Source organism: Aotus nancymaae, unplaced genomic scaffold (assembly GCF_030222135.1).
Source record: "Aotus nancymaae isolate 86718 unplaced genomic scaffold, 86718_ANA_hifiasm-v0.15.2.pri h1tg000108l, whole genome shotgun sequence".
NCBI lineage: Eukaryota > Metazoa > Chordata > Mammalia > Primates > Aotidae > Aotus > Aotus nancymaae.
In genome coordinates this window covers 11,789,791-11,807,039 of record NW_026988523.1, presented here as the reverse complement: position 1 = coordinate 11,807,039, position 17,249 = coordinate 11,789,791, and the positions used below count along the sequence as shown (strand labels likewise).

General features: G+C 42.1%; 1 protein-coding gene across 3 annotated transcripts in view; it reads right to left on the bottom strand.

Moving 5' to 3' along the window:
* AXDND1 (axonemal dynein light chain domain containing 1) overlaps nucleotides 1-17,249 on the bottom strand; it is a 117,023-nt gene that overhangs the window by 4,776 nt on the left and 94,998 nt on the right. Inside the window, exons 17-20 of one of the 3 annotated variants that reach the window (XM_064370796.1) lie at nucleotides 12,253-12,357; nucleotides 10,338-10,420; nucleotides 9,281-9,486; nucleotides 1,691-1,839 (exon numbers count right to left, since the gene is read on the bottom strand). In XM_064370796.1, coding sequence (XP_064226866.1) covers nucleotides 1,763-1,839; nucleotides 9,281-9,486; nucleotides 10,338-10,420; nucleotides 12,253-12,357 — 471 coding nt within the window. In that variant the 3' untranslated portion in view covers nucleotides 1,691-1,762. Of the gene's footprint in view, nucleotides 1-1,690; nucleotides 1,840-5,695; nucleotides 5,800-9,280; nucleotides 9,487-10,337; nucleotides 10,421-12,252; nucleotides 12,358-17,249 lie in introns of those variants that run through there. The other 2 variants (XM_064370798.1, XM_064370797.1) reach the window with 2 other exon arrangements.

Here is a 17,249-nt window from a genome sequence, read left to right as displayed (position 1 = left end):
ACTCTCTCAAGTGCCACAATATTTGGTTCTCTCCTCATCAAACTGCCTCTTTACTCTTCCTGTTACCTGATGTTGAGTTTTTATGAATGTTAGTCCATAAAACCCTGCTGAGCATTATTTCAGTGATAAAATGCATCTAAGCTCCTAACAGTGGGCCTAGAAGCTTTTGCAGCATTTTGTCTGTTGAAGACAGACTGCTTTCTACTATGCTTAAGTGATAGAAACAAGGCCCAAGTTAAGGATGCTTTGCCCATCCTAATATCTCTCAGTCACCTCAACATTCCTTCTTTCTCTACCATCTCTCTCTCTCCCTCCCTACCCCTCAAAAATAAAATAAACAAAAATCCATAGCACTATCTTGTGAAATGTTGCCAAACTCAGAGGCATCCCTGTCTACATCTCTAAGCCAACTCCTTACTTCCAGCCACAGCTGGGAAAACCCACACATTCCAAGCTGGTTCTAAGATATTTTTACAGCCCAAATTTGTTATCTTCTGGGGCTTCAGCCAAGCAATGCCTCTTCCTAAGTTTACACAGGACTCTCAGATAATTCCAAAACCTACATTTTTACATAACCATGCCAAACTCACTCATTGATATAACAATCAGCTTGTAAGGTGACTATGTATTAAGAAGTAACTTCCAAATTTTGTTTTGTTTCAAAAGTCTATTTAATCCAATTCTAAAAATATTTCCATATCTTATTAAAAGTCTCCCCAGTCCCTGTTCCTAAGGACCATACTTGGTTGTGGGGGCGTGAGAGTGCTGACAGCCATGGATTGAGTAGTCTTGTAGTCTTTCATTGGGAGATTCTGGAGCCAAAGGAACAGGCAAAGCTCTAAACTATGAAGGGGTGCCAAAATACAAGTGTGGAATCCAAAAGGCTGTCATATCCAAGTAAGTCAAAGGCAGTTAACAAAATCTACCAGGCCCAGGAGTATGGTGTCAGAAAGAAGAAAGCAAACACTGATGAAGCAGCAATAGGACGTGGGCTGGGGAGCTCCTAGGTGATTTCCTAGAATGTCTCATCTATTAGGATGTGCAGCTTGTTTTCATGGACCAGCCAGGGCATGGTCATAGATGGTTTAGCCCATTTAAAGGGTCAGTGGCAATCAGAGCATTCCTGAAGTGGGAAATGTTTCTTGTTACCAATGTGTTGGCCCATACCCATTCCAGTGTATTGGTTATTGGAATTAAGATGGCACCAAGGGTTGTTGGTCACTTTTCACACCATGTGTGATGGTTCCTGATTTCAGGTTAGCACATTTTGGCATGGGTAATGAAGAAGGAGGTAGAGTCGTGCTGGGTCAGGCATAACAGAAGCCAAAAGCAGAACAATCAGAAGTGAACACCAGGGTAAAAATGGCTTTTATGACTCTTCATAGTTCCTTATAACACTGTTTTGTTTTTTTTTTCCTCAAAGGCAGATTTTGTTTACGATGACCAAAGTGGCATGCCCTTGAGAGTGGGATAAGTCTATGGTACACACTATGACAATGGTGCATTTGGAGTTAGCAGTGATGTGGCATTGGTATATTCAGACCTGAATTTATTATGGCAAGCAGCTAGCTTAAGGGCTGCGATACTGCAGATTGTTGTGCTCAAAATCATCAGAAATGTGCCCTATGGAGGCTTTGGATGCCTGCCTTAGAATTTCAAGGGCCCATGACTCACCAATAGTATCAGGGTGCAGCAGGGGCTCTGCAGTTTGGACTAGTAGAGCAAAAACGGGATGGAAGTTTTTCCTCTTGGTGGGCAATAGTTACAGCCAAAAATCAGACAATCCCTCTACTCCTTCTCCTTCTCCTTCTCTTCTCTTTCCTTCTTTCCTGGGTTTGACTGTTTGGATGGCCAGAGCGGAACATGAGAGATGAATTACCAGTAGTATCTTGTGAACTCCAGGATCTGTCAGACGTCTGGGTCGGGGGCAGGGGTGGGGACATTTTGCCTTCCAAAAATCAGTTTGCCTTGGCAAGACATACCGTGGAAACTCTTAATCTTCAGACTTTCAAATGTGTGTCTCAAGCTGGCCTAGAGGCAGCCTAACATATGGCTCTGCCAGGTCAGGTGCTCGTGGGACCCAAACCTTGCAAATACAAGAGGATGCCCTCCGAAGAGACAGAAGCCACTGCAGTCTTGCAAGTGTCTTTTCATTGGACACTCAAGAATGAATGGCACACTGCTGTATAATGGGACTGCTTAGGGAACTTCTGGAAGGCTGCCTTACACTGATCATGTTCTTTGATGCACCATTTTAGACAAGTTGTACTTCTCAAAAACCTGTACTCCACAGAGTTAATCTTTGAGATCAGAGGGACTAGTGGAGTTCTTAGCAATCCTGAATGGGAGATTGCCTTGAGGCCGTGGCAGACCTGGCTAGAATGAGCTCTCTATTTTTCTGAGGCAGTGATGGAAGTATTGATGAACTCTAGACACAACTTCGCATCAACATAGCCACAGACTGCCTCAGCCTCGGGCTCAGATATCAAGCACTGCAGTTTTGCAAGTATGCAGGGCCTATGCAGCAGGGCTACAGAAGTTTTACTCCTAACTTTAGAGAAACTCCTCTGTTTCCTGTGGGGGAATACTTGCTGGTAGATGGGATACTTATTTGATTCCAGGAATAGACAGCTTTGGGGCCTGCAAGCAGAATTTCCAGCGGGCTTTAAAAGTGAAATGCAAGGTATGTTTCCCAGGTAGTATCTGGGCCATTGATCTCCGGCTAGGAAAGGCCAAGAACAGCAGAAAGTGCAGTCACTGAGTGCTGCAAGGTAGCAGACAAGTGACCTGACCACAGTCAAGTCAATGAGACCACCTGTGTGAGTGGAACCGGATCTCTCAGGGGAGAATCTCATGGAGCCCACGTGCACTGAGTTGGTGTGGGTACGTGATGAAGAGCCAGGCCTGGTGGTTGAGGGGTCTGTCCACTAAACTTTCTAAGATCCTTAAGTACATTATGGTATGCACTCCCAAAACAGTACCCACTCGGCACCACAGGACATGGAATATGTTGCCACTGAGACACAGAGAAGTGGGAGGAGGCTAACCAGTTTCCTCTCTCTGAAGGGCCAGGGCAGCTTTCTAGAGACAAGGACAGCACGGCTTGGTCTGGGCATCTGAGCACAGAATGGCTGGTCTCCCATATGCAAGCACAACAGCCTCACCTGGCAGCCTGAGTGCCAGTGATGAGCAGCAAAAGTTCCTCCCTCCACTCTGCTTGGGAGACCACTTCAGGGACACGCTGAGAAGGAGTGGCAGGGTCTCAAGCCCTATCTAAACCTTCCCACAAAGCAGTTACTTGGAAGAGTGGAACTGTCCGGGCTAACTTGCAGACAGCAGCAGTGCAGGGGCCCTCTCTGTGGCGCACTTTTTTTTTTTAAACCACCCAGTACTCATTATGCCTTCCTAACACCATCCTGATTTCCTTTCCCCATATTGTGTCCCATCTTAGAGGAACAGCAGCGCAAAGTGTCCTTCCTTCACTTTAAGGAAGCCAGAGAGATTTCTGAAGTCTTCTCACCATCCCTGGTTCATCCATGGGGAGGTCTGTGACTACAGGGTAGCCTTTCTCTCTCTTGAGACTTTGGCAGAATAATGTAAGGATGAAATAAATGATTGGAGTTCATTTGGTGGTAGCACTAGAGCAAGATGGTGAAGGAATTACTGGGCCTGACCTAAAGCTAGCTGGTTCCTGTCTGTTCCTAGCCTAGTTCTTCAAAACTTCCCTTCAAATCCTTGAACCCCCAGCATCCTTTCAATAAAGTATCTTTTTAAGTGGGTTTACAAGAGTAGGTGGCTTGTAACCAAACCACCTCAGCTAATGTAGGTCCACGAAGCCAATCACCTCATATTCTAATTGTGGTGGCAGCAAATATAACTCCGGCATTTAGAGACTAAGCCTTCTACGCAACGGAGCTGACATGGTATTTGGCACATTCTAAGGGACAAGGTTCATGTTCAGGGATGGGGGCTATGGATTTGTATGGAAATGACTCATTCCTGCTAAGTGGAAAATTAATAAAATTTATATTAATAACAATTTGGGGACCCCACAAAGAGTCCCCAAATTTTCTAGAGCTATCGAGGACTTTCTTTGGGAAGGAGCAAAGATAGGACTGGCTCCACTCCGTCAGGCAGCAGCTGTAAGCATGAACCAACAGCTTCAGCTTGTCTGTCATTTGGGCCAGAAGCATTGCTGAGTTTCTGAAGAATTTCATGTTTTCTTTTCCAAGAGGTAAAGCGTGGAACCAACCAGACTCCATCTAGTAGCCTTAGGTATATCCTAAGGAATGTTGAAACCCATCCCTCACATGCTTTGATGACGGCCAATGGCAGGCCTGGCCAAGGTTGGCTTAAACAAAGATAGGGGACTCTAGGGTCAGGGGGGTTTCTGAGGCTGGAAGAACAGGTAAAGGTCTAAAATTCTAGGAGACAAATCCAAGATATACCAAATATGTGGAGGCAATACAGGTGTAGAAATCTTGCCACAGGTGTTTAGAGATTAAGAGCAAAGCAAGTGAGCCAGGAGCAGTGAGGCGGCAGGGAGCCCTTGCTGAGTGACTGCCCAGAACATCCAGTTGTCATGTGTAGGTTAGTCCATCTCTTGTGCCTAGATGGATTCAGGGTCATGAACAGAGCAGACAGACGAGACAGTAAAAGCAAGAAATGGAGAGTCTGGGTACATCTTCAGCAACACAAGCCCCTGTGAAGGACACCATCTGAGCAACGGCCTGGTGGCCCTTCACTATTGTGAAACAGTCTAGACATGAGTACAGTGATCTAGGGGCTCTGACACCAGTCAGCTCTGCGACCGTGTCTTATAATCACTGGGCCTCAGTTTTATCTTCTGGGAAATGGGAATAACAATATCTCCCCCACCTACTTTGTAGGGTTATTGCAAAGATCAGATAAATCATAAAAACGCCAAAAACCATAAGAAATCTGAAAATGCTACAGAAACTAAAGGCATCATCAAGATTTTCTCTCTCTCTCTCTCTTTTTGAGATGGGGTCTTGCTGTGCTGCCCAGGTTGGAGTGCAATGGCACGATAACAGCTCACTGCAACCTCTACCTCCTGGGTTCAAGCATTTCTAGTGCCTCAGCCTCCCGAGTAAGCTGGGACTACAGGTGCGCACTAGCACACCTGGCTACTTTTTGTGTTCTTTTTTTTTTTTTCTTTTTTTTCACATATCAAGTTCTATGGCCTACTTTTTGTGTTCTTAGCAGAGACACGGTTTTGCCACGTTGGCCAGGCTGGTCTCGAACTCTTGACCTCAAGTGATCCTCCCACCTTGGCCTCCCAAAGTGCCAGGATTACAGGAGTGAGTCACCGTGCCTGGCCAAGATCTTCTCTCTGAAATTGAAAAACTAATCCTTTTTTTTAATTTGCAAGTCTTGTCTGCAGAGTTCAAAGTTTTCAAAAAGCATTATTTTCTTGAGAGAAACTGACATTTCACAGACCTCCGTTAGGAAATCAACTGAGGCTAGCAAACTTTTGCACAAGCTATTTTTAATGCGAGAAGTGAGCTAATGCACTGACTCCCTACAACCATCGCTGTGACTTTTAAAGAGAAAATGCTCTTGGGTTGTATGTTGTGGCTTTTCTAGTGGCTGTCACAAAGGGAGTCCCTCCAACTGAGCCACATCAGCTCTATGACACAGCGATATCTGAGGTGTGTTCAGTGGCGGAGCCATTGTGAACCCCAGAGCTCTGTGGACACTACTTGGGTTTCGTTTTGTCATCAAATTTAGTCCGGATTCTGGATTTAATGTTGAGAGCACCCTCCTTGCGTGGTACCTCTAAAAAGACAAAAACAATTAGAATATTCTAGTAATAATATCTTACATTTACTGAGGGTTTTTAATTTTACAAAGAAGTTTTTACAGTTTTTCTGCCTCAGTAACCCTCAAGCTACAAATAAACCAGGTGCCACAAATTTGACTCTAAATTGGTTATTGGCATTCAGAATGCATTTCCCAAGTTCAAGTGTGGTCAGTTAACTGCTTGACTTCTGGTTCTTGGGGCAGGAGAGAAAGTGGCCAAAGAGTGAAGAAGAGAAAGAAAAAGAACATTTCCTCTTTCCTTCTTGTACACATCAGAAGCTTGGTGAAAAAAAATCCAGATGGAGACAGTCTTCAGAATCCTTCCTTATCCATTCCTCAACCCTTCTCTGGTCTCCCCAACCCTTTCTCTGCAGACTCCTGTGCACAAACCCTACACAAGCTCCATCCCTGTGATGGTGCAGAAGGCCTCTGGCCATCAAGCCTCCTCTCCCTGGCATGCACATGAAGAACAGCCCCGTGACACTCTGCTTCCCAATTTGAATCCTTCAGATGGGTTGCCGCCATGTCCATCCTACATGTGGCTGCTTTCATGTGCACCTTGTATTACACTGTTAGTGTAACTTCCCCACACCCAACTGTAGGCCCCAATGAGATCAAGGACTAAGCCATATTCATCTTTGCAGACTTTCCTCTTGATTCCTTTTTTCAGTCACAGCTCAGAGCACAGTGATTTGCTAATTATTAAAAATATTAACATAAAAACAAAAATAAATATGTCTCCTACTCTGTCCAGGTCTTCTCTTTACTCAGCATTCACAGGTTCCTACCTTTACTACAGTATAATTTTCTTTTCCTTCACTGCACAATCCTCAGGAAAAAAGTGATTTTATTGCACTAACATATGCAAATACAGCAGTGTCAGATTGCTCCAGAGGTATCTGCATTTTTTCAAGGGGCTACCTACTAACTCAAAGAAGTGTCTAACCTATGGATTTTCTGGAGACTCTGTTCAGGTCACTTGCAGGGCACAGGGACTGCTGTGAGTAGGAAGCAGCTCTCCTAAGCTTTGCAAGGCATCTCATCCTCCACTTCAGCGCCCCCTGGCAATGACTTTGCTGGTGGTTTCGGGAAGGAGGGAGAAGGGTGACTGGGTATCCGTGTAGGTTACTGTTTGCAGGCTGAAGACTAACTTTATGTAGTTATCCTCTACCTTAAATAATTAAAACTTCTCAGTTCTGGATTTAACCGACTCCTCAAGACCTTCATGAGAATGGACAAAACTAAAGTCCTGCCTTCCATACTGAGGTAACCTCTCTAGTTTAAGTTTAAAAAGTAGGCCTTTTGGACGCTTTGATTATTTATCTTCCTAAATCTAGAAAAGGTCTAGTTTTCAAATGATCAGGATAAAACTATATTCAGAATATAAGAAGATGAAATTTTAAAAATTCACGAAAACTCTGTCGCATATATTCAAACCTAAAACTAAAGGATTGATTGTCAGGCTTGTAATAAATAACATTTTCACCAGTTCAGGGTTGAAAGGAGTAGAAAAAATGAACTCACACTCTTACAGTGTTAATGTCCCCGTACCTAGGGCCAGGAGCTGTGAGGGGTTGGCTAACTTCACTGCTTTTGCTGAGGGGTAGGTGGAAATAGGGGTGACAGAGAAAAACAAGGAGTTGATGTATTCCAGTACTATCCTTTGCACCAGGAGTTGTCCTGGAACAGATCACAGGTTGGAGATGAAAGCAAAAATCAAAAAATAGCCTCTAATATTAGAAATATTGAGAACTGCTTCTGGGCAGATTGCAGTACTAATTAGAAATAAGAAAATGAAAAGTTAAATTCCTCTCCCTATAGAATAAAATAGCTTTAAAAATCACATGAAGTCAAACATGTACCAAAAAATAAAGATAAAATTATCAACAAACCTCTATCACCCACAATGTCTGTCAATATTTGGGCATATTTCTTTCTGGTCTTTTCCCTGGCTTTCAAAAATGATGTCATATCCTATTTCGTGCATTTGATATTTCACATAAAATAAACATAACATCAAAATGATGTCATATCCCGTTTCTTGCATTTGATAGTTAACATCAAAATTTCCCATGTCACTAAAAACTCCTTGAAACACCACTTTAATAGTTGTGTAATATTTATGTATATTGAAATAGCATAATTTAATCTTTCTTTCACAATTGAACAAGTTAGGTTGTTTTGATTTTTTCTATTATACACAATGATATACTGAACATCTTTGTGTATTAATTTTTGTATATTTAGGATTATTAAGATTCTCAAGTGTGAAATTATGCATATATTATCATGTAAATATTATGCATATTATCATACATATATTATTCATATATTAACATGCATATATTATAAATATATGCATGTTTTAAAGGGATAGCCATATATACTATCAAATTATTTTATAAAATGGTTGTATGTGTTTGTCTACTCACAAGTATTATCTGTATAACTATTGTACGTTGGCACTTCTAAAAAGCATTGTATTTTCTTTTATTAAAAAAAAAAAAAAAAAAAACAGCCGGGTGGGGTGGCTCACACCTGTAATCCCAGCACTTTGGGAGCCCAAGGTGGGCGGATCACAAGGTCAGGAGTTCAAGACCAGCCTGGCCAACATGGTGAATCCCCATCTCTACTGAAAATACAAAAATTAGGCAGGCCTGGTAGCAGGCACCGGTAATCCCAGCTACTTGGGAAGCTAAGGCAGGAGAATCACTTGAACCCAGGAGGTGGAGGTTGCTGTGAGCTGAGACCACACCATTGCACTCCAGCCCGAGCAACAGAGGGAGACTACATCTCAAAAAAAAAAAAAACACCTTTGCCAGTTTTGCAAATAAGTATCTGAATTAGTTTATTCATTGACAATTGTTATTCATTTGGTTTTCCTTTTTGTGAGTTGTTTGAATAAGATAGTTATGTGACTAAAATATGCACATTTCTATGAGAAGTATAAACTAGTAGATTAGCACTAAAGATATTAATGTCCTTAATGATCGCCATTCTAACTGGCATGAGATGGTATCTCAATGTAGTTTTGATTTGCATTTCTCTAATGACCAGTGATGATGAGCATTTTTTCATATGTTTAAACACTGCATGTTCTCACTCATAGGTGAGTGTTGAATAATGAAAACACATGGACACAGGGAGGGGAGCACTGCACACTGGGGTCTGTTGGGGGGAAATAGGGGAGGGACAGCAGGGGTGGGGAGTTGGGGAGAAATAGCATGGGGAGAAATGCCAGATACAGGTGAAGGGGAGGAAGGCAGCAAATCACACTGCCATGTGTGTACCTATGCAACAATCTTGCATGTTCTTCACATGTACCCCAAAACCTAAAATGCAATTAAAAAAAAAATTAAAAAAAAAAAAGATATTCATGTTCTTCTACAATATCTGTGGCCCAAATTTTCTTTCATAAACATAACCTAAATAAAGCAAAATAAGAAGGAGTCCTTACCTTTCTTTGCAGACTTTGAGGAATTTTCTGCTGACCTGACTTCTTGTTCTTCTCTTTCTCCTTCATTTTCTTTCTCTCCTTTAGACTCCTTTCTTGATGTCATGACTAACTCCTCTAGATCTTTATTTTTTATAAGTGTATGATGAAGTTTCTCATATGCATCTTCAAACTTTTCCTCTGCCTGTATGGCTCTGTTTTCAACCTCCCTGATACGGAAGAGAAACACAACAAAAGAAAAAATGTTGAAAAAGTATTTTTGATTTAGAAACTCATTTTCTAAAAAGGCAGTGGGATTAGATGACTGTGTCTGAAGGGTGGAAATAAGGGAAGCAACAGCATCAATGATTATCCGAGAATTGGGGGCATAGGAGTAACTCTGAATGCTAATGTCAGAGTAGAAGTCATGCTGCTATTTAAGAATCTATTTATCATTTCTCAGTAAAATCCGATTTGGGGGTATCTGGAATTCTTCATTAACGGCCAGGGAACTTCCTTTCAGGGTTCATTTTGGCTTCTCTTAATTGATGTCATCCAACAAACTAAATTCAACAGAATCTCTTCTTTTCTAGCACCTCTAAAACCACATTTTTACAGTCAAGGAAACCAGCTTGAGATGTGCTTCTTAGTTACTACAGCACATTATATGTCTATGTGGCTACGCTTTTCTCCTGGCATCCCCAGCCATCTGACCTATATCGCCCTTTCTACTCTTTGAGTTATATAACATTCTTTCCCAAGCACAATAGTTTCTCCTAGTTCCATTTTTCTCCCTAAGTCATCTCTTAGAAACATATTGGATCAGATCACTGTAACACCTGCCTCCAATACACACAAATACTTTGGCTTCCTCTGTCTCTCCACTGCAGATAAGAACGGATGTTCCTACCAGAGCAGTGTAGTTCACTGCCTCTAGCAGAACATATGGAGATACCCATCGCACTCGTGAGGATAAAGAAAGCAGGAGAGCCGAAGGGAAGCCAAAAAGTGTGAATTTCTCAGTCAAACCTGCCGGCAAGCCCATATTCATCCTCTTACCATTGTGTTGCCTCATACTTACAGTAACTTCTCCTGCATATGTTCAATTACAGCCATTGCTTCAAGATATTTTTGGGCCAATGTACCTTGCTTAGCTGATTCTCTCTGACAGAAAATATGAGATATGAATGAACTGACAGTCTCAACAATTAGTATTCTACTTTTCAGGATGTTCTGGATCAAGCCTTCTAAAATATTCTTTTTCTTTTACCCATATCTATCTAATAGACAGTAAAGCACACCCTTAATACTCTCTCTCTCTCTCTCTCTCTCTCTCTCTCTCTCTCTCTCTCTCTATATATATATATATATATATATATATATGTACTTGGTTCCCTATTCTAAGATGGTCTAGAAGAAAAGGATAAAAGCCCCTCACTCAAGGTCTAGCCTATGGCTCCCACATCTCTAACAATGAAATGGTTAACTTTTGGATGGAGAAATTTGACAAAATCTATTCAGCCCCCAATCCAAGAAAATGCACAATATGAACATACACACAAAATGTTACACACCACTGCAGGGAATTAGTGGGATAAAGCCCATCCGTAAGCTCCTAGAGTCACAGTGTTCTGCAGAGTAAGATACTGATCTAGAGCTGACTTAAACCTACCATGGTCCTAGAACAAAACTTCTGTGGAGACATTTTAAATCTGTTTTCTTGCTGAGTTTCCATAGCCACTGTCTCTAAGTTTCCAATTTCCCAACAGTTCTTGTTGTTAGGGATATGTGCTCATTATCATAGCTCTCAATAAAGTCTACTAGATGAATGTTTAAAAACTAGTCAAATATTGACCAAGAGATTGTTAAACTAAGGAAAGAGACAAAATACTGATGCTAGAATGAGGTATTTAGGCTGGTCACAGTGGCTCACGCCTATAATCACAGCACTTTGGAGGCCGAGGTCGGTGGATCTCCTGAGGTCGGAAGTTTGAAACCAGTTTGGCCAACGTGGTGAAACCCCATCCCTACTAAAAATACAAAAATTAGCTGGGCATGGTGGCAGGCACTTGCAATCCCAGCTACTCAGGAGGCTGACACAGGAGAATCACTTGATCAAACCCAGGAGGTGGAGCAAAACTCTATTCCCTCCAAAAGAGAGAGAGAGAGAGGTTTAAAGATGAGAATGAAGCTTTTGTAAGTTAAGATGAAATAATGAGTTTTCCAGGAATTATGTTGGAAGAAAAATATCTGCAAAATAGGCCAGGCGCAGTGGCTCATGCCTGTAATCCCAGCACTTTGGGAGGCCAAGGCGGGTGGATCACAAGATCAGGAGTTCAAGACCAGCCTGGACAAGATGATGAAACTTCGTCTCTACTAAAAATACAAAAATTAGTCAGGCGTGGTGATGGGTGCCTGTAATCCCAGCTACTTGGGAGGCTGAGGCAGACAATTTGCTTGAACCCGGGAGGCAAAGGTTGCAGTGAGCCAAAATTATGCTACTGCCTTCCATTCTGGGCACCAGAGCAAGACTCTATCTCAAAAAAAGAAAGAAAAATATCTGTAAAATACATAACTTAGGAACCCCTGGTCCCCTTAAAGTAGCTAAAAGTTATGTTAGCACTGTATCTTTTTTTTTTTTTTGAGACAGAGTCTCACTCTGTTGCCAGGTGCCAGGCTGGAGTGCAGTGGCGTAATCTCGGCTCACTGCAACTTCCGCCTCCCAGGTTCAAGCGATTCTCCTGCCTCAGCCTCCCGAGTAGCTGGGACTACAGGCGCACGCCACCATGCCCAGCTAATTTTTGTATTTTTAGTAGAGATGGGATTTCACCATGTTGGCCAGGATGGTCTCGATCTCTTGACCTTGTGATCCACCCGCCTCAGCTTCCCAAAGTGCTGGGATTACAGGTGTGAGCCACTGTGCCTGGCCAGCACCATATCATTTTTATGCAATGTTAAATAGTATTGAATTCCCTAGTTGGATTTCAGATACATACCCAAGAAGATAACACATCTGTTTCAAATAGAGGTTTGGAATGAATATTTTCATCTTCTCCAATGAATCGAATGAGTTTTTCCTTCTCTGTAGATGTTGAAGGTTGCTAGAACACAGAAACGTGCGGACCTGTTAGCAAGCTGGTGTGTAACACAGTGGCCCATCAGCAAGTTTCCTGGCACCATGTTGGAAGCTTAAATTTTCCATTTGCTTTAATCATACAACAAGCACTTTTGAAGACTTTCACATAACAAACAGTTATGAATAACTGGTGGGATGGGGAGTGAGGACAAGGGATATAACTATGGGAAAAACAAAGAGGATTTCTTCCTGGTTCCAGGAACTGTCAATATTGTAGGAACGATAGATAATAAAATGAATAATTATGACATAATATGATTACTATTAGCCTAAAAGTGTGTTTCAAGGGCTGTTTGCACTCAGTAAAGGGCCATGCATTCTTCCTAGGTACTTTGGGAATTAGTCACAGAGAAAATGTCATTTAAAGGCTGAACAGGGTTTCACCATGTTGGCCAGGCTGGTCTCGAACGCCTACCCTGGTGATCCACCCACCTTGGCCTCCCAAAGTGCTGGGATTACAGGCATGAGCCACCACAGCTGGCCTTATTCCTTTACTTTTTTTTTTTTGGTATTTTAGGTTCTGGGGTCCATGTGCAGATCATGCAGGACTGTTGCGTAGGTACCTACATGGCAAGGTGGTTTGCTGCTCCATCCCTCGTCATCTATATCTGGCATTTCTCCCCATGTTATCCCTCTCCAACCTCCCCATCCCCCACTGTCCCTCCCCTAGCCCCCCCCAACAGACCCCAGTGTGTGATGCTCCCCTTCCTGTGTCCATGTGTTCTCATTGTTCAACACCCACCTATGAGTCAGTACATGCAGTGTTTGCTTTTCTGTTCCTGTGTCAGTTTGCTGAGAATGATGGGTTCCAGATTCATCCATGTCCCTACAAAGGACATGAACTCATTGTTTTTTTATGGCTGCATAGTATTCCATGGTGTATATGTGCCACATTTTCCTTGTCCGGTGTATCATTGATGGGCATTTGGGTTGGTTCCAGGTCTTTACTATTGTAAACAATTTATTCAGAGTTTTTAACATAAAGCGCTGTTGAATTTTGTCAAAGGCCTTCTCTGCATCTATTGAGATAATCATGTGGTTTTTGTCTTTGGTTCTGTTTATGTGATGGATTACGTTTATAGATTTGCATATGTTGAACCAGCCTTGCATCCCCAGGATGAAGCCTACTTGATCATGATGGATCGGCTTTTTTTTTTCCTTTTTCTCCTTTTTTTTTTTTTTTTTTTTTGCCTCAGCCTCTCGTGTAGCTGGGACTACAGGCGTGCGTCACCACGCCCAGCTAATTTCTGTATTTTTTAGTAGAGTCAAGGTTTCACCGTGTTGGCCAGGATGGTCTCAATCTCTTGACCTCATGATCCACCCGCCTCAGCCTCCCAAAGTGCTGGGATTACAGGTGTGAGCCACCACGCCCAGCCTGGATCAACTTTTTGATGTGCTGTTGCAATCAGTTTGCCAGTATTTTATTGAAGATTTTTGCATCTATGTTCATCATGGATACTGGCCTGAAGTTTTCTTTTTTTGTTGAGTCTCTGCTGGGTTTTGGTATCAAGATGATGTTGGTCTCATAAAATGATTTGGGAAGGAGTCCCTCTTTTTGGATTGTTTGGAATCGTTTCAGAAGGAGTGGTACCAGCTCCTTTTTGTATGTCTGGTAGAATTCAGCTGTGAACCTATCTGGACCTGGACTTTTTTAGGTTGGTAGGCTATTAATTGCTGCCTCAACTTCAGCCCTTGTTATTGGTCTATTCAGGGTTTCAAATTCTTCCTGGTTTAGTCTTGGGAGGGTGTAAGTGTCCAGGAATTTATCCATTTCTTCCAGGTTTAGTGGTTTATGTGCATAGATTGTTTGTAGTAATCTCTGATGGTAGTTTGTATTTCTGTTAAATTGGTGGTGAATCCCCTTTATCATTTTTTATTACATTTATTTGATTCTTCTCTCTTTTCTTTTTTATTAATCTGGCTAGTGGTCTATTTTGTTGATCTTTTCAAAAAACCAGTTCCTGGATTTATTAATTTTTTGAAGGGTTTTTCGTGTCTCTATCTCCTTCAGTTCTGCTCTGATCTTAGTTGTTTCTTGTCTTCTGCTAGGTTTTGAGTTTTTTTGATCTTGCTCCTCTAGCTCTTTCAATTTTGATGATAGGGTGTCGATTTTAGATCTTTCTTGCTTCTCATGTGGGCATGTATTGCTATAAATTTCTCTCTAGACACTGCTTTAAATGTGTCCCAGAGATTCTGGAATGTTATGTCTTTGTTCTCATTGGTTTTGAATAACATCTTTATTTCTGTCTTCATTTCATTGTTTATCCAGTCGACATTCAGGAGCCAGTTGTTCAATTTCCATGAAGTTGTGCAGTTTTTAGTTAGTTTCTTAATCCTGAGCTCTAATTTGATTGCACTGTGGTCTGAGAGACTGTTAGTTATGATTTCCGTTCTTTTGCATTTGCTGAGGAGTGATTTACTTCCAATTATGTGGTCAATTTTAGAGTAGGTATGATGTGGTGCTGAGAAGAATGTATATTCTGTGGATTTGGGGTGGAGAGTTCTGTAAATGTCTATTAGGTCCGCTTGGTCCAGATCTGAGGTCAAGTCCTAGATATCCTTATTAATTTTCTGTCCCGTTGATGTAATATTGACAGTGGAGTGTTAAAGTCTCCCACTATTATTGTGTGGGAGTCTAACTCTCTTTGTAAGTCATTAAGTACTTGCTTTATGTATCTGATGTTCCTGTATCAGGTACATATACATTTAGGATCATTAGCTCTTCTTGTTGCATTGATCCTTTTACCATTATGTAATGCCCTTCTTTGTCTCTTTTGACCTTGGTTGGCTTAAAGTCCATGTTATCAGAGACTAGGATTGTAACTCCTGCTTTTTTTGCTCTCCATTTGCTTGGTAAATCTTCCTCCATCTCTTTATTTTGAGCCTATGTGTGTCCTTGCACATGAGATGGGTTTTCTGGACACAGCGCACAGATGGGTCTTCACTTTTTATCCAATTTGCCAGTCTGTGTCTTTTGATTGGGGCATTTAGCTCATTTACATTTAAGGTTAATATTATTATGTGTGAATTTGATCCTACCATTTTGATGCTAGCTGGTTGTTTTGCTGGTTAGTTGACGCAGTTTCTTCATTGTGTTGATGCTCTTTACCATCTGGTACATTTTTGGAGTGGATGGTACTGATTGTTTCTTTCCAAGTTTAGTGCTTCTTCAGGAGCTCTTATAAGGTAGGCCTGGTGGTGATGAAATCTCTCAGCAATTGCTTGTCTGTAAAGGATTTTATTTCTTCTTTGCTTATGAAGCTTAGTTTGGCTGGATATGAAATTTTAGGTTGAAAGTTCTTTTCTTTAAGGATGTTGAATATCAGCCCCCACTCTCTTCTAGCTTGTAGGATTTCTGCCAAGAGATCCACTGTGAGTCTGATGGGCTTCCCTTTGTGAGTAACCCGACCTTTCTCTCTGGCTGCCCTTAGCATTTTTTCCTTCATTTCAACCATGGTGAATCTGACAATTATGTGCCTTGGGGTTGCTCTTCTTGAGGAGTATCTTTGTGGTGTTCTCTGTATTTCTTAGACTTGAATGTTGGCCTGCCTTGCTAGGTTGGGGAAGTTTTCCTTGATTGTATCCCAAACAGTGTTTTCCAGCTTGGATTCATTCTCCCCGTCACATTCAGGTACATCTATCAAATGTAGATTAGGTCTTTTCACATAATCCCATATTTCTTGGAGGCTTTGTTCATTTCTTTTCACTCTTTTTTCTCTAATCGTGCCTTCTCTTTTTATTTCATTGAGTTGATCTTCAATCTCTGATATCCTTTCTTCTGCTTGGTCGATTTGGCTATTAAAACTTGTGTATGCTTTGTGAAGTTCTCATGCTGTGCTTTTCAGCTCCATCAAGTTGTTTATGTTCTTCTCCAAGCTGCTTATTCTAGTTAGCATTTTGTCTAACCTTTTTTCAGGTTCTTAGCTTCTTTGCATTGGGTTAGAACATGTTCTTTTAGTTTAGAGAAGTTTGTTATTACCCACCTTCTGAAGCCTGCTTCTGTCAAACCAGACTCATTCTCCAACCAGCTGTTTGTTCCCTTGCTAGTGATGAGTTGTGATCCCTTGGAGGAGGAGAGGCGTTCTGGTTTTGGGTGTTTTCCTCCTTTTTGCACTAGTTTGTTCCCATTCTTGTGGATTTATCTACCTTTGATCTTTGAAGTTGGTGACTTTTGGCTGGGGTCTCTGAGCGGACATCCTTTTTGTTGACATTGAAGCTATTTCTTTCTGTTTTTTAGTTTTCCTTCTAACAGTCAGGCCCCTCTGCTGCAGGACTGCTGGAGGTCCACTCCAGACCTTGCTTGCCTGGGAATCACCCACAGGGGCTTCAGAACAGTAAGGGTTGCTGCCAGTTTCTTCTTCTGTTATCTTCGTCCCAGAAGGGTAGCTGCCAGATGTCAGCCAGAGCTCTCCTTTATGAGGTGCCTCTTTGGATATATGGGGGTCAGGGAGCTGCTTGAGGAGACAGTCTGTCCCTTATCAAGCTCAAGTGCTGTGCTGGGAGCTCCGTTGTTCCATTCAGACCTGCTGGGCAGGTACGTTTAAGTCTGCTGCAGCGGAACTCATAACTGCCTCTTTTCCTAGGTGCTCTGTCCCAGGAAAGTGGGGCTTTATTTATAAGTCTCTGACATACTGCTGCCTTTTTTCAGAGATGCCCTGCCCAGCAAGGAGGGAGTCTAGTCACAGTCTGCCAGCAGAGGTGTTGCTGAGCTGCTGCAGGCTCTGCCCAGCTGCTGTGTAAACTTCCTTGTGGTTTTGTTTACAGAGGTACAGTTAGAACTGCCTTGGTAATGGCGGTCTCTCTCAGTAATGGTGGACTGCCTTGGCAACGGTGGACTTCCTCAGTAATGGAGGACTG